Source organism: Diachasmimorpha longicaudata, chromosome 3 (assembly GCF_034640455.1).
Source record: "Diachasmimorpha longicaudata isolate KC_UGA_2023 chromosome 3, iyDiaLong2, whole genome shotgun sequence".
Taxonomy (NCBI): domain Eukaryota; kingdom Metazoa; phylum Arthropoda; class Insecta; order Hymenoptera; family Braconidae; genus Diachasmimorpha; species Diachasmimorpha longicaudata.
Genome location: NC_087227.1, coordinates 9,450,044 through 9,475,510, shown reverse-complemented (window position 1 = coordinate 9,475,510; position 25,467 = coordinate 9,450,044). Strand labels below are relative to the sequence as shown.

The window sequence follows — 25,467 nt, the reverse complement described above, 5'->3', positions numbered from 1 at the left end:
TTTCAATAATATTGTCTTTCCTAATAAGCTAATCAATTATTCTTGCTGATTATCAATATTCGCTTATTCTTTGTTTAGCAGACGGTGGGGTAAAACGGAAGTAAAGGGTGAATGGAGCGAATTTTAGACGGCTGGGTTTGTCTCATCAAATTTGACTGATTATTATTCTAATTATAATAATATATTATAGTGATTGTTATGTCTGCGGTGACTCAATGACGATATAAATTTTCATTCCAGTCAATACTCAACTCCTAAATGAATATTCGTACATCCGCACCAAAATCTGTCTGAATTTGTTTTTATGCCTTTTGTTGCAGACTTAAACTCGAAATCCGCTCTGAATTTTTTATTGTGCACTTCACCACAGAATTCTTCATTGAATTTTTTATAAGGTTTTTGCATTTCCGAGAAAATTCCCCACAAATATTGTGGTATTTGGTAAGACCATGACATCTTTTATTGAATGTTTTAAATTTGCAGTCAAAAATTCTCTCCGGTTAAAAAAAAATTCGCAAGCAATAAAAAACGAATTGGAGTCAATTACCGGAAACTCCCTGAGTTTCGAATAATTCATTACCATCGGGAATTCGTTTTTTTCCGCTCTAAAATTTACTCGGCCCATCGATTTTCCCCGTTTGCTTGAAAAAAAATTTGGCAATAAAAAGTCTGCAATTTGCGAATCATCCGGTCTTTATCTTTAGTATGGATTTTCCCAAAAGAACTTACAAACGAATTTCCTTTTTTGGTGAGAGCCTGTTCGATTCAAGCAATAAACAATTTTTGTTTAATTGAAATTCAGTCAGTTGACACAGAATATTCAATTAAATTTCCACCAGATTTCTGGATTGCAGAAAAAATCCCTTGAAGTTATTGCGGTTTTCACAAAAACCATACCACGTTTTATTGGATTCTTTAGATTTTTAATAAAAAAATTCCCCCCAACTAAAAAAAAGATCAACCAATGAAAAAAACCTCTCCCATGTGCCAATTGGAGTCAATTGCCGCGAACTCTCTCAATTCCGAATAATCCATTACCATTTGGAATACGTTTTTTCTCCTTTAAACTCTACCCTGGCATATCGATTTTTCTCCATCTGTTTGAAAAAAAAAAATCAACAAGAAAAATACTGTGTCAATCTGCGAATTGTTCGGGCTCTATCTGGATTATCGATTCTCCCGAACGTCACTCCACAGCCTTCCATTTCCACTCCTCAAACATTAAACAAAGCGAGAAAAAAAAATCCATATCAAAGTGCCCAAGGCGGACGACAGTAAAAATGAGGCATTCATTGATCCTTAAAAGACAGCAATAAAACCCCCATTAATTAAAGCAGCACAACGAGTCGATAATGTCGCAATCTTGTTACAACTCATCTGCAAAGTTAACGATACAGGATTAACGAATAAATGATTCCAAATGCAATGAAAATCCTTCCAAAAAACCAAGCACTGCATTTCCTAAATTTTCCTGCACTTTCTTCCCCGAAATAATGGAAAAATTTTTTATTGGGTCAAACGTGCGACCTCCCCTGCGTACGTCAGCAGAGGATAGACCACCCCGAAGGTGAACAGAATAAGCCAGAGATCAAATGTTGGAGGACTTTCGTGATGAAAAACTTACTCAGGGAATTAGCGAGAGAATAAATGAATGAACTTACATTTTTCCTGGGTCAGCCATTCGCTCCGAGTGGGTCTTGGCCTTCTCTCCTCGGCAGTAGCGTGACTGTTTTCTGAATATTCACGTGAAAATCAAGTCCATGGGATGACACCGCTGCACGTGCAGCGATAATGCTTCAGCACAAAAATTATAAACTATTCACTGGAACGTTCAAATGTCTCGACATTGGCGTTAACAACCCGGCGATGCACAGACACAAGCACACAAGCACAGGTGGCAGGAAACAAAACGGCGTGCGCGCGCCAATTTTACTTGACTCTTGGAGACGATGAAAAATAATAAACACAATTCTTGGTAAATACTTTTCAATGATAATTGTCGGCTCAGCAGCTGTTTCCCGGCTACTGATTGGCGAGGGGGGCCCGCGGGGTTGGCGACGCGTGCGGAACAGACAGCACTCGAGATTCAGGGATTATGCGCTTTGTGCGATTGATTGGTGAATTTTCGGAGCTTGGAGAGTCAAAAGTCGACGAGAATGCAGCACGTTACGACTGTCATCGATTGTTGACGTCCTCGGGCTCCTCAGGGGACTCTTAAGGTAATTCACCTCCATTTTCACGTTTCTCAGACTGTGGCGCCGTCTGGTGGAGGCGTGGGGTAACGTTGAACTGGGGTCTGTCGATAGGAGGAGATCGAAGTGTGCGAGAATCGATTGCTGTGGGTGTGAGCAACAGTCGATAGGGCTTATCGATATTGAGCATGGAAATATCTTACCTGCCAATGGTATTTTACAGAATTGAAAAAATAATGAATTAATTTAATTGTTAAATAGTTAATAATTAAATATTAACCGTAAAAAAATATATCGATACAAATCGGTTCAGTCTAGAAATATCGATATTGGAAAGATCGATATGAAAAATTATTTGAATAATGTAATTTTTAATAGTCATTTTTAAATAGGTGATAAACAATGATAAAAAAATGTAATCCATATGAAAAAATATACCGATAAAAACCATTCCATGTGTGATCACAAACCGCTGTCGGTTTGGAAATATCGCGACATAAAGTCGTTCAGGATAGTGGAAAAATTGTGTTGAATCCAGGAAAAGATGAATTTCAAGCAACTCTTTAAAGATTAAAGTCCGAACATTATCGATACTGCAAAGAGACGATGACAAGTGCGTTGATTCTCTCGAACTGTTGTAAACCCAAGTACCTAACCTCTCTGTTGAAGCCCATCAAAGCCTCTCACATTCGCAGATACTCCTTCAAATCGGTATTCAAGATGCACGAGGCCTACTTGTGGCATGTGGAAGGCGACGAGACATTCAACTTCACCTTCAGGTACACCCAGGCAGACCTGAATGTCGACAGACAGTTCAACCTGTCTCGACGAGTGAACGAGAATGTGGACGTCTTCCTCAAGAGAGTTGACACTAACCTGGGTAAGGTTCTGGATAAGAAAAAGAAGAAAAGATCGAGAAAGACTCAGGAGCCGTTGGAGACGAGGGACAACGTGGAGGAGGGAAAAATAATGTTACTGAAGGGTGAAAATAAAGTCGAGTGGGAGATGCCCTGTTCCAGGCTCATCGCAGACCCCCGGGATCTCTTTCTCATGATTTTCGATGAAAAATACGTCATCAAGTTCAATGCTCCTTGGGTCACTGACATCGAGCTGCCTACCTGCATTCTCGCTGGATTTCCAGTTTATCCTTCAACCTTCGATGCCATGTACACAGATAAATCTCACTCCAGGTTCAGGTGGTACAGGAGTCGAATACCGAAAAGCGATAACTTGAAGAAAGAGGCAGAATCCTGGGAGATCATTGGTGAAGGATTCATTTATGTGCCTAGGAGTGAGGACATTGGTTGCAGATTAAGACTTTCCTGTGTTCCTGGAAATGAGAATCAACTGGGACCTGAGGTTCAGGTCGAGGGAAAATCCACTGTCGAGGCGGGACCTGGAGCCTGTCCCTTTGAAATTAGGCAACAGTTTACGAAGAATAAATTGTCCGGAAAAGAGTAGGTTCCATTTTTTATTACTTAATTAGTACTATTATTAATGAAAATCATTGTATTGACTGAATGGTTATGAAATAGACCTTTGGTTATTTTTCAGTTTCAGGATAACGTCATACAATATTTTAGCGGACACTTATGCAGACTCAGACTACTCCCGAACGGTTTTGTTCCCGTACTGCCCCCCATATGCCTTAGCAATTGATTATCGAAAGTTGTTGATAGTTAAAGAATTGATAGGTAAGTGAAAGTCAAAATTATTAACCGCACATTCAGTTCAATTATGTTCTTGTCCCGTCTAGGATACAAGTCAGACATTCTATGTCTGCAAGAGGTCGACAAAAAGGTCTATGAGAAAGACATAGTCTCAGCCCTAGCTTCCGTGAATTACAACGGAATATTCGCTGCGAAGGGAGACACAGCTGAGGGACTGGCCGTGTTCTACGACCAAAACCGCTTCCAACTTTTAGACAATAAGTGCGCCATCATGAGCAAAAATGTCGATTTGAATGAATCCTTCAAAAGAGTTTGGGCTCAAGTACAGAATGAAAACACGAGGCAACGATTTTTAGATCGAAATACTTCTCTGTTGATCGTTACGTTACAATCTAGGGATAATCCAGACGAAATTTTGGTCGTAGGAAACACACATTTGTATTTTCATCCCGATGCCGATCATATAAGGCTGTTGCAGGGTTATTTCGCACTGACAGAGTGTCAAAATACCGTTGAATTCACGAAAAAAATGGTGAGGAATCCCTTACCTCCAGAAATGAATTAAATTCATCCGCAATTCTATTCAATTCTCAGTAATTAATTCTGATTGATTAATTGAATTTTAGCATCCAGACAAAAATGTAATATTAATTCTCAGTGGAGACTTCAATAGTAGTCCTGGTGACGCCATTTACGAATTGATGACGAAAAAATATATTCCTGAGGATCACTTTAATTGGAAGTCAAGTGAGTAAATAAATTAAATTAATAAATTCCTGGCTATTAGTTCTCTCGAAATATTTCTTTTTTATCCCCCCGACTTTTACTAATGAAAAATTCGTTGCAGATCCTGAGCAGATAATCGAAAACGTATCTCTCTCCCACGATTTGTCCCTGGGAAGTGCCTGTGGAACTCCAGAATACACAAATTTTACCGTCGAATTTGCTGATTGCCTGGATTACATTTTCTACCAGACGGATAAACTTGAAGTGACACAGGTGGTTCCAATGCCCAGTAAAGAAGAGCTCTCGTTGCACGGGGCAATTCCTTCTATTGTGTTTCCCAGTGATCATGTGGCTATTTGTGCTGACCTTAGATGGACCTCATAATGAGGTTGTGTATCCAACAATTCTGTACATAATGAGGATAGTTTTATTCTAAAGGTATGTACACATTTCGACAATTTTTTCCACCATAAAATTAAAAAAAATAATTCTGAGACTCTTGGGAAGAGAAATGAAATTTTATTACCCATGAGACTCCATTTTTTTGCATTTCCAATGGAGTGTTTATTCTTTATCCTGATGTTTTCTACTGTACAATCTTTCTCTATAAAAGTAACAATAATGTGGAAACTTATATTACGTTTGCATTAACCGAACTAAACTAATAGTCGAAGATACTGTAATCGATTTTCCCTTTCCTACGTTGGGGCAGATTTTCGGGCTCAAATGAAATGTCTCCAGCTACGGATTCGTGATGGTCAAGATACTCTGGATTATGTTCCTCGGAAGAATCTGATTCGTGCTCTTGGGAGTAATGTGGTTCATGTTGAGGTGGATATTTAGGATGTTTTGGTTTATGTTTGATGGGGGGTTCAGGTTTCTCAGGCTTATGTGGATGTTCAGGTTTTTGTGGTTTTTCCTTGTTCGGATGTTCGGGTTTTTCCGGTTTATGTTCTGGTTTTTTGGGTTTATGTTCGGGTTTTTTGGGTTTATGCTCTGGTTTCTCAGGTTTTTTCGGTTTATGTTCAGGTTTCTTGGGCATATGTTCGGGTTTTTTCGGTTTATGTTCAGGTTTTTTAGGCTTATGTTCTGGTTTTTTAGGTTTATGATCAGGTTTTTTGGGCTTATGTTCCGGTTTCTTGGGTTTATGCTCAGGTTTTTTCGTTTCATGTTCAGGTTCCTTGGGTTCATGCTCAGGATATTCTGGCTCATGTTCTGGCTCTTCAGGCTCGTGTTCGGGTTCTTCAGGCTCATATTCTGGTTCTTCCGGTTCGTGTTCAGGTTCTTCAGGCTCATATTCGGGTTCTTCATGCTCTTGTTCAGGTTCTTCGGGCTCTTCAGGCTCTTGGTCAGGCTCTTCCGGTTCGTATTCGGGCTCTTCAGGTTCTTCGGGTTCGTACTCGGGCTCCTCTGGTTCATGCTCGGGCTCTTCAGGCTCTTCGGGTTCGTACTCGGGCTCTTCAGGCTCCTGGTCAGGCTCTTCTGGTTCGTATTCAGGCTCTTCGGGCTCTTGATGAGGCTCTTGGGGCTCTTCGGGCTCTTGATGAGGCTCTTCGGGTTCTTCAGGCTCTTGGTCAGGCTCTTCGGGCTCTTCAGGCTCTTGGTCAGGCTCTTCTGGTTCGTATTCAGGTTCTTCAGGCTCCTGGTCAGGCTCTTCGGGCTCTTCAGGCTCCTGGCCAGGCTCTTCGGGCTCTTCAGGCTCTTGGCCAGGCTCTTCGGGCTCTTCAGGCTCCTGGCCAGGCTCTTCGGGCTCCTCAGGCTCCTGGCCAGGCTCTTCGGGCTCCTCAGGCTCCTGGCCAGGCTCTTCGGGCTCCTCAGGCTCCTGGCCAGGCTCTTCAGGCTCATCTTCATCAGGGTATTCAGGGTGGGGTTCCTCTGGTTTGTGTGCAGGTTCTTCGGGTTTATGTGTAGGTTTTTCTGGTTTATGCATAGGTTTTTCTGGTTTATGTTCAGGCTTTTCTGGTTTATGCTTAGGTTTTTCGGGTTTATGTTTAGGTTTCTCTGGTTTATGTTCCGGTTTTTCTGGTTTGTGTTTAGGCTTCTCTGGTTTATGTTTAGGTTTCTCTGGTTTATGTTTAGGTTTCTCGGGTTTATGTTCAGGTTTCTCTGGTTTATGTTTCGGTTTTTCTGGCTTAGGTTTAGGCTTCTCTGGTTTATGTTCAGGTTTCTCTGGTTTATGCTCAGGTTTCTCTGGTTTATGTTCAGGTTTCTCTGGTTTATGTTCAGGTCTCTCTGGCTTATGCTCAGGTTTCTCTGGTTTATGTTCAGGTTTCTCTGGCTTATGCTCAGGTTTCTCAGGTTTATGTTCCGGTTCTTCAGGTTCAGGCTCCTCAGGATACTTTGGATGCTCTGGTTTGTGTTCTTCTGGCGGTTCCGTGGGTTTCGGTATGTGTCCAGGCCAACACGAATCGTCGTGTTCGTGCCAAGGCTTTGGTTCGGGATGTATCACCCCTGAAAGTCACAAAAGCACATGACCGAATGACATTGCAGAAACTAACAGAATCGAATGAAAAATCGTCCTAAAATAATTACCACCGCAACCAGGAACGTTGTAAGGCCAATCGCAAACTCGTAGGTGGGGATTGAACACAGTTCCTGGACCGCAATTCATTATGAATGTTCTTCCATTATCACACTGTATAAATTTTGAACAATCATGGGGGTATTCCAAGAGTCCGCTGAAATGTGCAATGCATCCTGGATAGTACTGCAATAATAGATAACAACATTCATCCAATAAATATTTATCCATTCAGTCGAGCAATGCATTGATCTGGTTATATGCAATGTTAAATTCGTTGAATGTTTAATATTGTTATTGACAGATTATTTCAAACAATGTGCTTACAGCGTCAATTCCCTGGAGGTAAACCACTGCCAAAATACAACAAACAGAACCGATGCTCCAAACGCACTTCATTATTGTCCTGGAGAGCTCGAGAGCAACTAAAAAATTATCCACGCCACTCTCTGTTTTTATTTAATCTAGTGCAGCCATATGAAGCGAATAATAACGGCAATGAAGTGCCTATGACAAATTGCGTGGATTTAATCATTGTCAGAACAATAAAATGGTAACAGACGCACAAGTCGCGAACAATAAATGAATATACGTCATTCTGTAAGAGGAATGATCGATCATTTAGGGTCTGAGTGGCGAATAGACAAGAAACTTCGTGGAGATCCGAGAAATTTACTTTGATAATTTGATAAATTTTGAGAAACGCGATTTTTTTTGTGAACCCTTTACTGGACTGTTCACATGATTCCACCGATTTCAGAATCGGCCCACTAGTACTCGATTCAAAATGTCTATGCCGTCGATTAACAAGCCAAGTCAGCTAAAATTCCTCTTAATTAATGATTATTGAGGAAGTGGTCAATTATAAGACGAATCGGGGGTTTTCTGTGACCTTTTAAACCGTTTTCCGGATTACAAAAATGGTATTTCCGCGTTTTTCGTAGTATTTCTTACTATTTTAAGTGAATGTAGAGCAATCGGAGGTGAGTCATACCAATCTAAGGCATTTTAAGAGTTTACGTCTGAGAAAATTTTATCTCAGAGTGTTGCGCTTTATTTATCTCTCCAATTATCATTATCAAAAAAAATGTGCTGTCAAAAATCGATTGGAAAATTTTTCAACTGTCATTTCATCGAGAGGAATTTCTATCATCCTTCAATTTTAAGTTTTGTATACCAAAATTCAAGCTGCTTATGGTTTATTTCCCAATGTATTTTTTTTTTTGTAAAGCAATTAAAAACATAAAAAAAAATTAAACTCTATGTTGAAATAATTGAGAACCAAAACAAAAGAGAAAGAAACCAAAAAGGTCATTCATATTTCGCGCAAGGTAACGAGACCGGCGCATGCGCTCCGCAATCGCACGTTGTCCCACATGTTGTTGACATTTGAGGTTAAAATATTTCACGAAGTCCCGCAGTTCATCAAATCCACAGTTAAATACATAAAGTGAAAAATGAATAAATAAATCATGAAGTCCCGGAAATCGAGTAAAGTCAAAAAGCCCGTGATCCACAAAACTCGTAAAGAGAAACGAAAGGAGAAACGTAAAGAAAAGAAGATCCACCGAGCCCAGTATCACGGACAGAAGAAGCGGGTGCCAGGGCAATTTGTCCGAAAGCCTGAGGCCACCGAAGATGATCCTCCAGCGGTTAAAGCCCCAAAAAATATCGATAACATCAGACTCCAGCAGGAGAAGGAGAAAAAACACCAGAGGATTGCCCTGGAAAACGTGAAGAAGCGAAAAAATCAGTTGTTGAGAGACAATGAAGAGGAGGATCGGATGATCCATCAGATGGAGAAGAAGTTGAAACTCAACAAACGCAAGAGCAAAAGCACCCCGAAGTCATTCGCCGTGGATGGACTGGACTATTTGCTGGACTTTTGCAACGATGAGGACAGAAAATTAGCTGTTGAAACCGAGAAGCAAATGCTGGGCGAGGACGCAGACTCGGATTTCGAAGAGGATCTAGCTATGGTGACAGGTAAAGAGAAAGCGAAAACATCGAAAGAATCCCCTGATGATGATCTACATTCAGAAAGTGAAATGGAAGAACAATCTCTGGATTCTGATGAAGAAATCGGAGCTTCTGACGACGAACATTCAGATTCCGATGGTGATGATGATGATGATGATGATGATGATGATGAGGGAATAAATTCTGAAGCCAAATCGAACGGATCGTCAAGAGAAGTAGTTGACGAAGATGACGATGAAGTTGAGGATAATGATGAAGTTGAGGATGAGGACGACAGCTCCTCCCCAAAAACCTCTGCTAATTCCCAATGGGAAGATATTTACGGTCGGAAACGGGACAAATCCGGAAATATTCTCCCCACAACGGAGAAATACATCCCCCCAGCAGCGCGTTTGAAGAACCTGGAGCAGTCTCTCGAGGAAAAAGAGAAGATACAGCGACTCCACAAGCAGCTTAAGGGTCTCATAAATCGTCTGGCCGAGCACAACATGCACACGATCTCCAACGAAATTGATCAGCTCTACATGTCAAACAGCAGAAACAACATGAACGAGGTCCTCTTCAAGCTGATGACAGAGTCAATCGTATCCCCAGTAATAACCCCAGACCGCCTCATCGCCGAGCACATGATGCTGATAGCAATTCTCCATGCAAACGTGGGCACCGAGGTGGGAGCCCACTTTCTGCTGTCGTTGATCAGAAAGTTTGACGAGTTGATGGGGACACATCAAGAGGTGGAAGACAAACAGCTGGACAACGTGATTCTCATGATATCTCATCTCTACAATTTCAAAGTCTTTGGATGCAAATTATTGTACGAAGTGCTGGAGAAACTAGCTGAGAAGTTCACGGAGAAGGAGATCGAACTCATTCTAATAGTCCTAAAGACTGTGGGCTTTCTGCTGAGGAAGGACGACCCTCTGGCCCTCAAGGAACTAGTCGTCAAGCTCCAGCAGAAGGCTGCAGCGGTTAAATCATCCAACTCCAGGATTCAGTTCATGCTGGACATTTTGTTAGCAATTAAAAATAATAATATGAACAAAATTCCCCAGTACGATCCTTCGCACGTGGAGCATCTGAAGAAACTTCTCAAGACTTTTTTGAGAAAGGGAAACGTTGTTACTCAATTTAATATCTCTCTCGACGATCTTCTGAAGGTGGATGAGAGGGGCAAGTGGTGGATTGTGGGATCTGCCTGGACGGGAAATCTTGACTCGACGAAGTCTAAGCTTAAAAGTAGTTCTGGGGAAACTATGTACAGCCAAAAAATTCTGGATCTCGCCAGGAAGCAGAGGATGAACACTGATGTCAGGAGAAATATCTTTTGTATTTTGATGACGGCTGAAGATTATATGGACGCTTTTGAGAAGATCCATCATTTGGGGCTCAAGGATCAACAGGCGAGGGAGATTATTCACGTTCTTATGGACTGCTGCCTGCAGGAGAAGGTTTTCAATCCTTATTATGCTGTCCTAGCGCAGAAGTTCTGCGATTTCGACAGGAAAAATCAGGTCAGTAATATCACGATTGATCGTTTATTTTTCTTCGTTCAAATTAATTTATGCCCTTCGATAATTTTAACTATATTAAAATAAATTAAGTTAATACATCGAAGGATATTTAAATTGACAAAGTGATATTTTTCTTTATACAGATGACGTTACAATATTCACTGTGGGATAAATTGAAGGCCTTGGATGACTATTCAAACATTCAGTTGAGGAATCTAGCAAAATTCTTGAGCCATCTGTTCCTGGAAAAAGGCCTCCCACTGTCGGTTCTAAAAGTCGTGGAGTTTGGAGAACTGGACAAGCCCACCTTGAGACTGATAAGACAAATAATGCTGTGTTTACTTCTCCATGAGAACGACGAGGAGTGCCTCCAGGTGTTCCAACGGATTTCGGTCCCGACTCAGTTGCAGACGTTCAGGGAAGGACTGAGGCTCTTCATCAGCCATTTTATGCTGAAAAATGCAAGTGAGAAACCGCTTTCTGGGGAGCAATTGGAGAGGCTGACGAGCCGGGCCGGGTTAGTGGATAAAATTCTTCTATCTCGTGGCATGAGAACAACTCTCTGAATCAATTCAGAGGACATATTTTTATAATAGAATGTGTTGATATGAAGTCATGGTTGATTTAGTTACTTCAATGACATGTTTCATTGGAGAAAAGAAAATTGTTATTTTCATTTTATAGAAAAAACAAAGTTTTATTTAAAAAGGCACTTGCAGAATTTTTAATAACGTCAAAAGAATTTTAAATTCTTTAAAAACTAAATTAGACACCTTATAGAGAACAGAAGTCTCTCATTCGGAAATACGAAAATAGCAACAGACACCCACACACTCCACCCAAACCGGATCCTTGTAGTATCGTATCCTAAATTTCACCGATTGAATCAGGCGGTACAAGGTGTTCCCTTCACGCCCACACGAGCCCCAACTTCTATAAATTCACGACAATGTTGGTACTTTATAAAAAATTATCTTGTTTATCTATCCCTGATGAAGAGTTGATCACTTAATTACGAGTATTTATGATTGAAGATTTTATCGATTACATCTCGCGGCAAGTTGACGTAATTTTTATGGAATGCTGGAGTTTAAAGGCCAAACTTTTTGACACAATTTTTGTACGTGTTCTCGTATTTGGCGTCGAGTTGTCCGGAACATCCGTATCCTCCGAAGCGGTGAATTCGGACGTAGTCGTCGCAATTTATCACACCATCGCCGTTGCAATCCTAGGAAAGAATTGAAATTAAAGCACCAGCTTTATTCATTCTGTTGTACTATAGTGGCAGAAAATTAATCCTGATATATCTAGTTCAGGAGTAACTGCGTGAAAATTTTTCAATTCAACACTAGGACAACTTATTGAATTAAACAATGACAATAACATTGAAACTAATCTCACCTGTGCGTACTGGTCCATGTACCCTTGAACGGCTTTAGAGGCGCAGAATGCATCGTTGACACATCGAGTCCAAGCTGAATCATAAAGGGAAATAGTTCTAAATGATCGATCAATTCTGTGAAGAGTTCGATAGCGAATCGATAAAACTGGAGTCAACTTTGACGATTGACCAGTTTTTCTTTTGTCTATCTTGCGAAATATCTTACAAAAAAGATCATAATGAAATTTTAGTCATCTTCCTTGGATTTGGAGAAATTTTTCACGAACAGTCTGAATGTCTTTATCGATAAGAGTCTGAATTAAACTGTTAATTCCGTTGATTACGCACCTCCGGGGGCAGTAGCAGCCTCGCCGTTGAGGGTGGGTTTACCAGAGTCAGCCCAGTAGGCCCAGGTGATGCGGAAGGGTCCGCAGACATCACCTGTGCATCCTGAAGTCGTGTCACAACCAGAGGCTGCCTCGCACATGCAGCCAAAGCATGTTTGACTGATCTTTTGACTCGCCCCTGCACTTGCTTTTGGGGTATCCTGAGCTAAGAAACGTTAATTTCCTTTATTTTTAGAGTTTCATTAAAACTAACAACTAAATAACAATTTCTCCCATCCAAAAAAATATTTCCATTCATCACAAGCGGAATGTCAGAAGGAAATGAAATTCAAATGTATTCCACCCAATACCAAGACAAAAGGATAATAAGATTCTACTCTGAGATTTTTTCCTCCTGTTAAAATTCTTCTATCACAGCTCATTGATCTCTGCAAAAGGAAAAAAATCGCGAACGTGATTTCCTTCCAAATCGCCAACATTCCGATCCTCTAATCTCTACACCTTTTTTCGTTCTTCTGGCGGTTATTTCGGCGTTCAATAAGTCTTCAGCCACTCGATAAAATTTGAGTTATTTTAGAACTTTGTCTGAGGCAGAAAAACTTGTAGACCGCTTTTGCATAACTGTTTCTCTTCAGGGCAGAGTTTTTTTCGTTAGATAAAAGGAAGAAGAATCGCCGATCGCCATCACCCCGCGGAACAAGATACTCCTGAACTTGTAGACTGCCTCGAGGGCAAATTGGGAATAGTAATAGATGTATTCTCGAAGGAACCGGATCCCTCCGGCAGTCCCAATCGCGATCCTGAGTGTCCTTTGTTCAAGAACATTTATGGATGACAGGGTCAAGGTGTACGCGCGGATGACGCACTTTTACGCCCACCCACATTCCGGAATGTTGAATTAAACTTGGAAAATTTATTATGTGAGATGAATTTATGAAAAAATTCTCGTAAAAAGTTTTTATTTTGGAATTTCATTCACAACGAAGAGACGTAAATGCCCTACATAAATAAGCTTATAATTAGATGCTTTTATTATTATCTGAGGCCTTGAAACGATCTCATTAAAATTACAAATTTAGTACAGAAGATGCCACTTGAATTAAAAACAGAAATCTCAGAGAGAAAATCGAGTTTAGAATTTAATCCAAAGATGAATAGTTTTATGTTTTAAATAAATAATTAATTCCACGTAATTGTACGGATCTATTATTCCGGACGGCCTTGAGACGACCAAATGAAAATTATAAATTTGTTACACGCGATGTCATATGAATTGAAAAAAAATCCCAGGAAAAAAATTGAATTTATATTCAATTCAAAGACAAACGATTTTAATATTTCCACTCAATAAATAAAATCTACGTAATTATCCATTTCAATTATATTGTGAGTCCTTGAAATGACCATAATAATATCATAAATTTACTACACGAGATGTCACTTGAATGGAAAAAAAAACAGCAAAAAATTCAAACTAAAAATTTTATTGAAAACCGACTGGTTTTAATTTTCTAAATCAATTAATGAAATGCACGATCTTTTCGGCGTTAAAACACTAGAATATCAGTATAATTCAAGTTCAATGATCTGCACTTGAAAAGAACTTTTAAAAACTTACCTAGAGCACACGACACTAACAAAATAGCGACAAGAGCTATTCTCTGCGTCATCTTACCGATTAATTGTCTAGCGATTTTTATTATTCAACTGAAAAAGGAGAAAAAATTCTAGTGAGCTCCGAGCAGTTGGAGTCAACTCTTCTAAGTGTTGACCGGTTCGCAATGGACATCGGGCTTATATACCGATGTCCTTCAGTGACATGGAGATCCAGGTGGGAGGATCGCACACACATTTGGGATTTGGATACGAGAAGCAAGTGGACATAAATACAAAAAAATTACTTTGTCTCCACGCTGAGGAAATTTTGTATGAAACGTGTAAATTTGTCGCTGACAGACTGTTCTTACTTTGTCGATGAAATAATGTTTTTTGTGGGAACAGGATATATTCTGTAATTATAAATATTTCTGGGGAGATGTGTAATTGTTCTCGATAAATCGGAGATTAATATCTGTAAAAACCCAGGATTATATAAGAAATGATCGTTAAAAAGTCGTATTTTTCACTGGAACATGCGCAACAACAATTGCCTTTTTCAGTGTTCCATAATTAAATGGATCTGAAGATTGTTAATAATTTGTGTCGCGAATTTGACTCGAGGTCAGATTAAAATACTGAAAAAGACGAAGATCATTGAAAAGAAAATGAAAGAGATGGACTCATCGAATGACTTCATCGAAATGATTTTCCAATTAATAACTGAAATCAATTCTAACCATCAGTTTTCATTCGGGCATATTCGAAAATTTTAAAACTAATAATTTTCTAAATTGTTTACTATCGTTGTCAACTTTTACTGATATTATTTTATCCTTTTGAATAAATGGAAAAATCCGAAGAGTCTATGTTTCATGATTATCAAATTGCTGCAGACGACACAGGTCAATCTATTCATCAATCCACAACGACCCGCACGATTTATCATCATTTTCTCTCGTATGGCGCAGTGAGTCAGGAGTAATTGGAATGATTGATACAACAAATTAGAAACAATTAATACGCATTTATTCCAGGGTAAAAGACGAAGTAGATCATTTAAATTTTATTGAATGCAGCGATATCCACAGACTGCACGTGCTCCTCATTTTCTTGAATTTTCTCCACAAGCTCGTCGACTGATACTTTATCATCTTCGACGACGCAGAGGATTTGGAGCTTCTTGATGCCATAGCCAACTGGCACTAATTTTGCTGTTGAATAAAAATAAAAAAAATGAGCATCATTATCCTGTTACTTCGCATTGACGCAAAAATAGTTAACATATATTTGGACAGCCTCCATTCATCTATTCCGAATGACTTACAAACTCCCCAGACAAGACCGTCCATCTCAATAGACCTGACACAAGACTCCATTTCCTTGAGATCAGTCTCATCCCCCCAGGGTTTAACATCAATGAGGATGCTGGATTTGGCGATGAGGGCGGGTTTCTTGGACTTTTTCTCGGCGTATGCCTTCAGTCTCTCTTCCCTGATTCTCGCAGCCTCTGCGTCCTCCTCCTCATCAGAGCCAAAGAGATCAACGTCATCGTCGTCGTCAGCTGGTTTGGCAGCTTGAACACCCAAAACTGCGGGAACTTTCTTTTCTCCTGGAAGTTTCTTCTGATCGCAGGACTTGATGTGGTTGTACCATCTCAGAACATGGGGGTTACTTGATGTCGGGGCCTTACCGAGAGCGTCATACACTGCCACATCAGCCTGGGATGCTTGATATCTGGTTTACGAAATATTTCCATAATTTTTTCATGCCAATTGGAATTCAAAATGTAAAACATGGGAGAACATTCCTGTCGCAAAAAAAACGATTGTGACTGTAGAAGCTTTTGCTAGTCTTTATTCAATTATTTTTATTTTCCTGTAATAACATATGCGTCCATTGCAAATAAAAAAACAAAAGCATAGCAAGAAAATTGAGAACGGCCTCGATGCCTTTAACCCTGAATAACTGGGGACTGGCAGAGTGAAATTCTCTGATTTTTTTTTTAATTTCGATATATTTTTTCAACGGTTAAAATGAGCCTCGACGTCTTAAAATTGGATCGGTCAATTCCGAGCTATTGACGCCCAAAGGCATTTCATCTCCCATTAGCATCTGTCAAAACCTTCAGGGACCGATACGTCAATAATTGATCTTGACGGTTAGCACTGATGGCTCATGTATTCGCAACAATATTCGTCCGGAACACAATAAGGAGCAACCGAACCCGGGCATAAAAATTGTCAGGCTAAAATAGCCTTCAAGATGCCGACAGAATGAGCACGTGTAGGGACAGAATAACCGTGAAACATCGAAATAAAAACTTACCCTTCGATGTAGCTACGATCGGCGAGATAAGTATCGAGGTCCTTGAGACCCTGGGGGGTTTTCAAATCACCAATGGCCATTATAATATGGTTTTATATTTCAATAAATAAAAATCAGAAACCCCGTGAAACTCACACGTCTACTTAGAGCGGAAAAGGGGGGAAGTTGAGAACGGGAGGCTCTGAATTGTCGAGTAGAGGGAACACAACGTTGTTCCGGTTCTCGCGTCTAGGGACATTTCTTTCCACTGGCGGCGCTGTTGGGGTTCAATCGGTACAGCAGTCGGCGGGCTGCCTGCTGGTAATGACGGGAACCCCACATTTTTCCAGACAAAGCTCCCTCTATTGGGAGAATTTACAAAGTCCACCGATGGCTACACAACACAGACAACCACACACGTAAATGTCATGCTCGTGAGCAAGAAAAAACTAACAAATTCTACTGACTTTCAATGCCAAAAATTGTTTAATTATTCTCATTCAAATAATCGGGACAGAAACTACTTCCTCGTGACGATAGTTCCGGGCAATAAATTGGAATTAGAAATAGTGTATAATCCCTCCCTATCCTCATCGTTGTTCATAGAATGAAAAATAAACAAAGCTGAAGTTAATCAACAATAATGGCTGCGTTAATGAAAAAACGAGTGCTGGCAGAATTCAGTCAGAATCAGGTAAATACAACAATTATTTATTTTTTGGGACCTGTGCTTTCTTGACAGATTAACATTTTGTAACCTTCACGTTTTGTAAGTTGTCCGGTTCTTTAGTCAGCTCTTATCTAAGTTGTTGGACAATCTATCTAACGGAGATATTTTTAATTATTATTGTATATAAATAAGGAATATTTAAAGATAATTAAAGTTATATACAAAATTTCGAGGCACTTGGATAACTGGAATTAACAGATATGTCCAAAGATCTTCCAAAAAGTAAACAATCCTCGAATGATTCCAGACAACAACCCTAGAACCCCCCTTGAAGCGTCTCCGAACTCTTCGTCTCACAACAGGTAAGGCCTCGACGTCAACAGCCGATGGAAGTTCGGCCCTAGCTTATGTAGAGTGCCTGGAGAAGTGTAAGGGTGGAAATGATGCCCTCCAACTTCTCGTTCGTCTCTCGGACACCCTCTCGGGCATGTCCTCGGACGACGTACCCGTGACTGTAACGAAACTCGTCGAGAGGTTTCACCTGGAGACAGAGGCCCCAGTGCGCGCCAAAATCTTGTGGGTCCTGTCTGAATTGGGCCAAGTGACAACAGATCCCGCGGTGAAGAATATTATAATTGACGAGACTGCCCGCCTGCTGAGGTCCGAGGAGTCTCACAGGGTTAAGAGTCAAGGGCTCTCGACTCTCCTTAAATTGGGGGACTTCAACAAAAGTGGAGTCATCAAAATTGCTCGGGAGCATCTCCAGGACACCTGGCATGGGGTTCAGACACGTTGTCTCACAATCATTGGACGATTTCTACATCCGACATCATCGGACGACACTCTGACCCTCGTCGGGAATTACGCGAGGTCTCAGGACCCCAGGGTTCGTGCAACAGCTTTTGAAACTATGGCTGAAATTCAGACACAACGAAACTGCAAACTTCCTCCGAATTTTTTCACTGAAGTGTGCACAGCACTTCGGGATGACTATGAAATCGTTAGGAGAGCCGTTCTCAAGCTCATTTGGATACTGGGAAATGAATATCCTGATCATGTCGTCGCTGGACAAGATGGTGAGGACATCAGGATGATAGACTGCGCTTTTTCCAAGATATGTGAACTTATGGGAGATCTTTCTCCCAGGGTTAGGGCGTCCGCAATGTCTCTGATGGGGTCAATGAAAGGTGTGACTCAAAGATACATTGAGCAAGCCCTCGACAAGAAACAGAAACGCGTAGAAGACGAGGGTTCGGAAATCGAGGAGCGGAGTGCAGCATGTGGTGCTTTCATCCATGGCCTTGAGGATGAGTTCCTCGAGGTGAGAACAGCAGCTGTAGAGGCCCTCTGTACCCTGTCCCTGGAGCAACCAGGTATCTCCAGGATAACCCTGGACTTTATGGTGGACATGTTCAACGATGAAATTCAGGACGTCAGGATAAGAGCAATCGAGTCCCTGAGAAAAATGTCAGCAAACGTGACTCTCCAAGAGGATCAGTTGGAAACGATTCTCTGTGCACTGGAAGATTTCTCCGATGAAGTCAGGGAGGGTTTACACGCCACCCTGGCAGCGAGCAGATTAGCCACGACCAATTGCCTCCACATGTGTGTGAATCGCCTCGTTGATAATTTGGCACGTTATCCCCAAGATAAGGACAGTATCAGAAGCTGTTTGGCAGCCTTAGGAGCATCCCATCCTTACTTGACACTTCCTCTGGTGCCAGAACTCCTGGGGATACATCCGTTCTTTGACACCCCAGAGCCTGACGTGGATGAGCCATCGTATGCTAGTCTTTTAGTTCTCGTATTCAATGCAGCATTGCATTGCCCTAGCATGCACGCCTTCTTCTCTGAACACGCAGACAAGCACTATCATTACCTGAGGGACACAATGCCCCACCTGGTACCGAAGTTGAAGCCAGCACTGGTGAAAGCCCCTGGCACACCTGGACACGATCAAGAGACACCGAACGAGGAAGCCAAAGATAAAAAGGGACGAGAGTTCTTCGAGAGAATGGCGACTGGAATCGAAAATTCCAGACCTGGGGGTAAAGTCTACATCCAATTACTGGAGGCTGCTGCTGTTGATCTTGATAGAGTTGCTGAGATTGACAGCAGAATGGAAGGAGCTGCACACTTCACATCGTTGTACGTCAGATCCCTCTTGCTTCTGAGATCTGTCATCAAAGAGACAGTTACCGAAGCCCCTGTGGACATGAATTCCTCGAATTCCTCGTCCAACAGTAACCTGGCAACTCTACTTAAGTACACCCAGCAGTTGCAGAGACTCTTCACTGGTCTCGATGAGACAGATGTGACCCTGGCAACTGATGTATGGCTGAAAGCCCTTGCTGTTGAGTTGATTAGAGTGACTAAAAGAGCAACCGGAAGTGCTCTGCCTCTGGCCAAGCACTTTCTCTCTGAAGCTGATGGGCTACCTCAGGACACTTCGAGGCTTCCACCATTCTCCAGGCAATTGGTCATGGAGATTCCCTCGTTGGGAGAGGCCAAACCTGGAAGCCTCTCCAGACTTCTTCTTCCTCTGTTGACGACCCCTCCTCTGAGGGGTGAAGAGAGACTCCCCAGGCCCTCCGCCAGAATAAAAATGTGTCGTGCTGTTATTGAAGAACCCAAGCCGAATGGTGACGCTGCTTTCAAATTCACTGGGGGATTACTTCTTGGAATTCCCCTGACAGCGAAGATCCTCAATTTGAGAGATCCCAGCGCCGTGAGGATTAAACTTAGGCATCCTGATCAACAGGTGCAACTACTACTACCTTGCAAGGCTGATCTCAAACTCCAGAACCCTGAGGAGGGTGATTACAGGCTGAGAACTACTGTTTTACTGTCACATCAGGTGTGGATGGAGGCTTGTGACGTAGAAATTTCTATTGCACTTGCTGCACCCTCTACTTTTGCCTGCACTCACCCAACCAATGATGATCCTTGTGTTTTGGACCTTTGTAAACCGACTAAGGTGGCTATAGCACCTAAATCTGTTAAAAGGGCGATTTAGTTGAGAGTAGTAGTGCTGGGAATGTATTATTTACATTGGAGATCAATCCGAAACCCTCGTGGGCTATGACGTTATTGAATTTTATAATTGTTATTGTATTAAGTGATATTAATAAGTGTTTAATAAGCTCGAAAGAAGTAGATAAAAATGGGAGCAATAAAAATCATTTATACATTCTAAAAATATTTTTTATTCATCAATAACCCTTCACGATTTTCCTTTTATTTTCGTTCCGTAAGAAATGAGCATGATTGTTTAATTCAATGAAGATCGTCTAATTTATAAAATAAAAATGTAAATCAACAGAGCATTCATTCATCGCCAACTGGAGAAAGAGCTGCCTCCACTGAACGCAGGTGGAGGAGGTTTTTCCGGGCTCTTCTGCGCTAAACTGCCAAAAGTCATGCCCCCGTTTTGTTCAGCGAGTGATTCAAACGTCGAATTTCCAGGACTTCCAAATACTTTTCCCATATTGGCAGTACCGAGTCCAGGAGATCCCCCCATAGTCGGAGAAGTGGTAAAACCCCCGGGATTTCCAAATGTCGGCTGCACCCCAAAGGCATTCCCTCCGAATTCTGCTTTAGGAGATCCAAAGACAGGTTGAGCAGCTCCAAAAACTGGTTTAGCCCCGAAAGCGGGTGCACCGCCAAAGGCTGGGGGTGGTGGAGATGTTGGCGCTCCCATTGGAGAGCCAAAGCTAGCAGATCCCCCAAAGACACTTCCACCAGTGGGTTTCGCACCTCCGAATATCGATGAAGACGTTGATGAGCCGAAGGGAGCGGCCGGGGCACCCCCGAACATAGAGGCCCCTTCTGCCGTTGATGACTGTGCAGTACCTCCTCCGAAGATGTTCGTCGATGACCCTGGAGATGCTGTTCCAAATATTGAAGTATTCCCTACTTGAGAGCCGAATGTTCCACCTGTTGGGGCCGTCTGAGTTTGGGGAAGCGTTGCGCCACCGAAAATTGATCCTGAAGCTGTGGTCACTGGTGACATTGCTGTCTGTCCGAACATTAATCCTGAAGCTGTTGTCGTGACAGCGGCCTTACCGAAGACGGAGCCAGATGTGGATGATGAAGGGAGTGATGGGGCCTGCCCAAAAATTGACCCTGGGGATGATGTTGTTGGGGCGGCAACACTTATACCGAAGAAAGATGGTGCAGGTGCTGAATTCCCTGAAGGAGTCAACTTTCCGAAGTTGAGGCTTGACATACCAGTGTTCAACGTCGAGCCGAAGGAAGGGGTACCGCCGAAGGCTGGCGAGGTTGTAGTAGAGGTGGTTGTCACTGCTGCTTGAGAAAACGGACTGGCTCCGAAAGTTGGGGCTGAAGTTGTAGTGGGGGTTGAGGTCACCTGAGTTGAATTGAACGTTGATGGTAATGATGTTGCGAGTGAGACAGCATTGGCTGCAGTTCCACCGAACATGGAGGAGGTGAGTCCAGTCTGACCACCAAAAATACTGACAGATGCTTTGGGGGAGGTCGAGCCAAACACTGACGATGTCGTTGATGATGAAGTTGTGACTGGTCGCTTCTCTATTGTTGTTCCTGCTGGCAAATTGACGGAAATTTTCACCTCTTGAGGAACAGCTGGACTCCCTGGAGAAGCAGTTGACGCAGTAGAGGGAGTCGCAGCAATGGGCGACTTTGCGAAATTGATACTTGGAGATGGCATAGATAATTTTCCCAGCATTGACGTTGGCGATGTCGTTTCAGCTGCTGGCTTTGCAGACAAACCAGTAGTCAGTCTTGAGAGATCGAGTCCTCCTTGATTGGAGGATGGAACTGTCGAGGATGGAGTGGAGAAAGCGGGAGTACTGGCAAAACTGAAGACACTTTGAGTAGTCGCAGGTGGATTTTCTTTGAATGAAATGGATAAACCGGGCCCTAGAGCAGGTGCCGGAGTCTGTGGAGATGATTGCCCCGTTTTCGTTATAGACAGTGCCGCGTTTTTGAATAACCCTTCGGAGAAGAGACTAGTTGTGCTGGAAACTGACTGTGTATCCTTATTTCCGAAGGACAGAACAGTCTCAGGCTTGTTGGCATTTTCCTTCGAATTCGCGGCATTCCCCAGGGGTTTCTGGTCAGCATTCAGGAAGGAGACGTTGAGAATCTTGGAGAATGTTGGTGCTGGTTGGTTTCCAACAGGCTGAACACTGACCTGAGGAACAGGTGTTCCCAATTGTAAGTTAGAAGGCAAATTAATTTTCGCTGCAGTCTCGAGACTTTGGGAGGATGGCAAACCCATGGAGAATTGAAGTGGCTGGGATTTATTCGGAATGATTGATGGCTTTTTCTCACCAGCACCTCCAAGTTGTGCTACAATTGAGTTCAACGAGGCCAGCGGACTCGTTGGAATGGATTTCTCCATTGCTGGAGGTGGGATCGATGGTGAGGGCTGTGCTGCCACAGTTGGGGATGCACTTGCTGCGGGCTGAGGTTTCACTAGACTTGGAGGATTCGTTAATGGTTTAGGTGTTGTTGAAGGGGCCTGACTGATTACTCGTTCTGGAATGGCTTTCGGAATAGTTCTAGGCTTCACAGGAGCTGGGACAGGACTTAGTGATGCTAAAGAGGACAGAGTAGCCTCCAATTTATCCTGAATGGGCGACGAATTCATCGGTTTTATAACTCTGGTTTTAGTGTGGAATAGAATGTCTCTCAGTTTCATGTGCTTATCCTTGCTGAAGTTCTTGGTGTTATTGGCGATTGTCCTGCAACGAATTTCAATTCCATCAACACTGGTTCCATTCACAGCTGTGAAAGAAGTCTTCCCCAGACTTAGCTTCGACATTGAACGATTGAGACTCGTCACTTTGGAGCTTCTCGACATCAGTTTCCATTTCTGAATGTGATTGTCCAAGTTTGCTTTCTCCTTGGCGATTATCTCCGAATGGCGTTTTAAACTCTGGTAGACGAACTCCAAACTCGGAATTTTCATTTTTGATTTTTCTCGAAGTTGACGCTCTGCCCAGTCCATATCCAGGGCTTTCGTGGCCTGCAACAATTGGGACTGAGTGTTCATATAGAGACGTTGAAGCTCCTTTATTTTAGTCTTGTCGTGACGTTCAAGAATATCGAGAGAGTTCGAATTCCTAGATTTAGTTTCTTCGATCCAGGCGAAGGACTGAAGCAGAAGTGCTTTCAAATAAGATATGTCACTGGTTAGACTGTTAGTGGTCTCTCTGAGCTCCCCAAGAAATTGCTCAATTATTGTTGACAATGCTGTCAGTCTTGTTCTTTCATCATTGGTCCCACACTCGTAGACCGGTGGCTCCAACTTCTGTTTCAATTCACTTTCGAATAAACTGTACTCCTCCCTGTAAACCCGCAGACAAATACTCTCATCAATGACAGGCTTCTCAGGTGGTGGAGTTGGTTGTGGAGTTGGCTGATCCTTAACTAAACGAGTCTCCACTTTCGGAGGTACAGATTCCACCTGATCAACCTTGGGTTTTGGAGGATTCAGAGGCGCCGGAGTCTGCACTACAGGTGCCACGGGATAAATGATACTCGGAGCAGCAGGAACAGGAGTCGTGATCCTCTCATCGAAGAGATTAGTCGCGACAGTCGGAGGCTGGACAATAGCCACATCATTCTGCTTCGGTCTAGGTGTACTCGTGATCGCTAAATTCGCAGCAAATGATATTTCCGTGGGCAACAGACTCGTCCTGGTTTGTTCCTGAGGAGGTGGAGCAGGACAGGCTATCGTCACCGGTTCCCAAGGAGCTGAGCATAGTGTGGGAGCATTGGGTGTCAAGTTGACCATGTGAAACGAAATTATCCTCCCAGAGTTATCGAATATGTGTAGCATGGGCACCGGATGAGGGAGGCTGCCTCCATCGCCCCAGGGAAGGACATCCTGAGGGGATTTATCGATGCTGATTCCTAGGGGGTACGTCTCGTCTCCTCCTATGCATGGCAATGCTGCCCTTCCACTATCGATCAGTAGCCACTGTTCCCACGTGACTCCAGTATCAGTCGATCCAAGGAGAGCTACTTCAGGGCTGCAACTGCTCCCCGCCAGGATGATATTCCACTCTGGTACATGTTCAATGTAGTACCTCGGGTAATCCTCATCTCCAGGGGGCATTCCAAACGTGATGTCCTCGTAGTTGGTGAATGTCGCCTTTGGCTGGCCTTTTGGGGCGTCGATTATCACGACGTTTATTCGACGATCGTTTGAGTCTGAGTAAACTGCGCAGAATTGGTAGTTGCTGATCCAGGTGATCTCCAGGACTTCTCCCATGCTGGGGGAGGGCCCTGGAAGGCTTCTTGCCACTTTCAATTCTGGTTTCAGCTGGATTATACTGCCATTCTTGCAACCAACCACTAACTGCTTGCCCTTTGGACTCCAAGCCACGCAGATAGGTGACAAGCCCTGAATTTTTTCCAGGGCTACTATGCTTATGGTTGATTTTTGCTCCAGATTGAGGGAGAAGGAGCCTATAGAGTCGTCGCTGGAGATTGTGCAGAAATTCCCGGGGATCGAGGGGTTCCATTTCAGGTCATAAGTGAAGACTGATTGCGGGGAGGAGGACAACTGGATCTCGTGGAGAAGCTCCAGTGACTGGCGGCTGACGGAGGACGCCGAGTAAATGTAGGCTGTTGCGGTGTCTAAGGTCACGCCCAGATAGGTGAAATCACAGCTGAGGGAAATTCGGGTGATGGGACGTGGGAGAGTGTGCTGAAGGTGCGAGCTGGTGGAAGATTCTGAACAGGGGAGGACTGTGATTTCATTTCTGTGGGCTGTGTAAATCAGACCTCGTTTACAATCTGTTGCGATCAGACTACAAGCCCTTGGAATCGGCTTCAGGGGATCGCACACCTGACGAGATGTCGATTGCTTGAACTGAAAGTGCTGAAATGCAAAGATTACGTATTCTTCTTACTATTTTGCAAAGGTACATATTTTTAATTGGCTATGTGATTGTTTGTTATTTCGATACTTTAGGGTTAAAAAAATGAAAACCCTCTGCACAATGTACCATTTAAATGAGGCGGAATATTCAAGATATTTTTAATTTGTTTAATGCCATGACATTGAAGAATTCGATAATTGGAAATATCGAAAAGGTACACCTTGAGAAAAATCATTAGAGGTTAGGAATCATCAGAATTCCGGAAAAACAATCGCGAAGGCATATTGTGAACGTCGATGGTTTGCGTCATTTTGCAAACTATTCTTTCACATTAGCAAAACAGTAAATCCAGGTACAATTAAATTTCTCTATCACATGAATCATATGAATTTTGATAAGGTTGTAACCGGCGAATTAAATTTCTGGAGTAAATCATTCATTTGTAAATGGCATAATTCTATAAATAATTACTTGAATCTCAACAGGGTTCGGCGCCGCCTTCATTTCTCCCAATTATTGATCCACTATTGCAATTCCGAGTGAACAATCAATCAAATAAATATCCAACAGTAGCAATTCGATAGGAAAACATTTCACAATTATTGAAACATCCTATGTACAGAGCGACACAAGGTTTTGAATTTATGTATTTTGTAGTGACATCTGCGTTCCAGACGGTGGACTAACCG

The 25,467-nt window shown here is 42.5% G+C and overlaps 8 protein-coding genes across 9 annotated transcripts in view; 3 read left to right on the top strand and 5 right to left on the bottom strand.

Annotated features, from left to right (window-relative positions):
* LOC135160736 (TLD domain-containing protein 2) overlaps positions 1–2,159 on the bottom strand; it is a 67,247-nt gene extending 65,088 nt beyond the window's left edge. For both annotated transcript variants that reach the window (XM_064117619.1, XM_064117622.1), the window contains exon 1: positions 1,662–2,159. In XM_064117619.1, coding sequence (XP_063973689.1) covers positions 1,662–1,681 — 20 coding nt within the window. In that variant the 5' untranslated portion in view covers positions 1,682–2,159. The remainder of the gene's footprint in view (positions 1–1,661) is intronic.
* A 402-nt stretch (positions 2,160–2,561) lies between these two features.
* On the top strand, positions 2,562–8,367 carry LOC135160744 (2',5'-phosphodiesterase 12). The gene is made up of 6 exons (XM_064117644.1): positions 2,562–3,649; positions 3,747–3,886; positions 3,949–4,394; positions 4,489–4,609; positions 4,710–5,026; positions 7,439–8,367. The coding sequence occupies exons 1-5, from the start codon at positions 2,799–2,801 to the stop codon at positions 4,970–4,972; spliced, it is 1,821 nt and encodes a 606-aa protein (XP_063973714.1). The 5' UTR covers positions 2,562–2,798; the 3' UTR covers positions 4,973–5,026; positions 7,439–8,367.
* On the bottom strand, positions 5,128–8,185 carry LOC135160246 (uncharacterized). Its single transcript, XM_064116575.1, has 6 exons — positions 8,130–8,185; positions 7,786–7,900; positions 7,617–7,707; positions 7,437–7,534; positions 7,121–7,295; positions 5,128–7,039 (listed from the first exon to the last, which is right to left on the bottom strand). Exons 1-6 carry the CDS (start codon positions 8,183–8,185, stop codon positions 5,250–5,252), a joined length of 2,325 nt encoding a protein of 774 aa, XP_063972645.1. The 3' UTR covers positions 5,128–5,249.
* Positions 8,368–8,446: 79 nt separating the features above from the next.
* On the top strand, positions 8,447–11,312 carry LOC135160742 (nucleolar MIF4G domain-containing protein 1-like). The gene is made up of 2 exons (XM_064117642.1): positions 8,447–10,600; positions 10,744–11,312. Exons 1-2 carry the CDS (start codon positions 8,582–8,584, stop codon positions 11,164–11,166), a joined length of 2,442 nt encoding a protein of 813 aa, XP_063973712.1. The 5' UTR covers positions 8,447–8,581; the 3' UTR covers positions 11,167–11,312.
* Positions 11,265–14,107, bottom strand: LOC135160756 (invertebrate-type lysozyme 3-like). The gene is made up of 4 exons (XM_064117667.1): positions 13,947–14,107; positions 12,330–12,533; positions 12,002–12,075; positions 11,265–11,828 (listed from the first exon to the last, which is right to left on the bottom strand). The coding sequence occupies exons 1-4, from the start codon at positions 13,996–13,998 to the stop codon at positions 11,691–11,693; spliced, it is 468 nt and encodes a 155-aa protein (XP_063973737.1). The 5' UTR covers positions 13,999–14,107; the 3' UTR covers positions 11,265–11,690.
* An 824-nt stretch (positions 14,108–14,931) lies between these two features.
* LOC135160753 (elongation factor 1-beta') lies at positions 14,932–16,429 on the bottom strand. Its single transcript, XM_064117662.1, has 3 exons — positions 16,253–16,429; positions 15,252–15,661; positions 14,932–15,138 (listed from the first exon to the last, which is right to left on the bottom strand). The coding sequence occupies exons 1-3, from the start codon at positions 16,330–16,332 to the stop codon at positions 14,984–14,986; spliced, it is 645 nt and encodes a 214-aa protein (XP_063973732.1). The 5' UTR covers positions 16,333–16,429; the 3' UTR covers positions 14,932–14,983.
* Positions 16,430–16,611: 182 nt separating this feature from the next.
* LOC135160740 (integrator complex subunit 4) lies at positions 16,612–20,100 on the top strand. Its single transcript, XM_064117637.1, has 2 exons — positions 16,612–16,925; positions 17,209–20,100. Exons 1-2 carry the CDS (start codon positions 16,875–16,877, stop codon positions 19,915–19,917), a joined length of 2,760 nt encoding a protein of 919 aa, XP_063973707.1. The 5' UTR covers positions 16,612–16,874; the 3' UTR covers positions 19,918–20,100.
* Positions 20,084–25,445, bottom strand: LOC135160735 (nuclear pore complex protein Nup214). Its single transcript, XM_064117609.1, has 2 exons — positions 25,250–25,445; positions 20,084–24,777 (listed from the first exon to the last, which is right to left on the bottom strand). The coding sequence occupies exons 1-2, from the start codon at positions 25,280–25,282 to the stop codon at positions 20,233–20,235; spliced, it is 4,578 nt and encodes a 1,525-aa protein (XP_063973679.1). The 5' UTR covers positions 25,283–25,445; the 3' UTR covers positions 20,084–20,232.
* Positions 25,446–25,467: the final 22 nt, after the last annotated feature.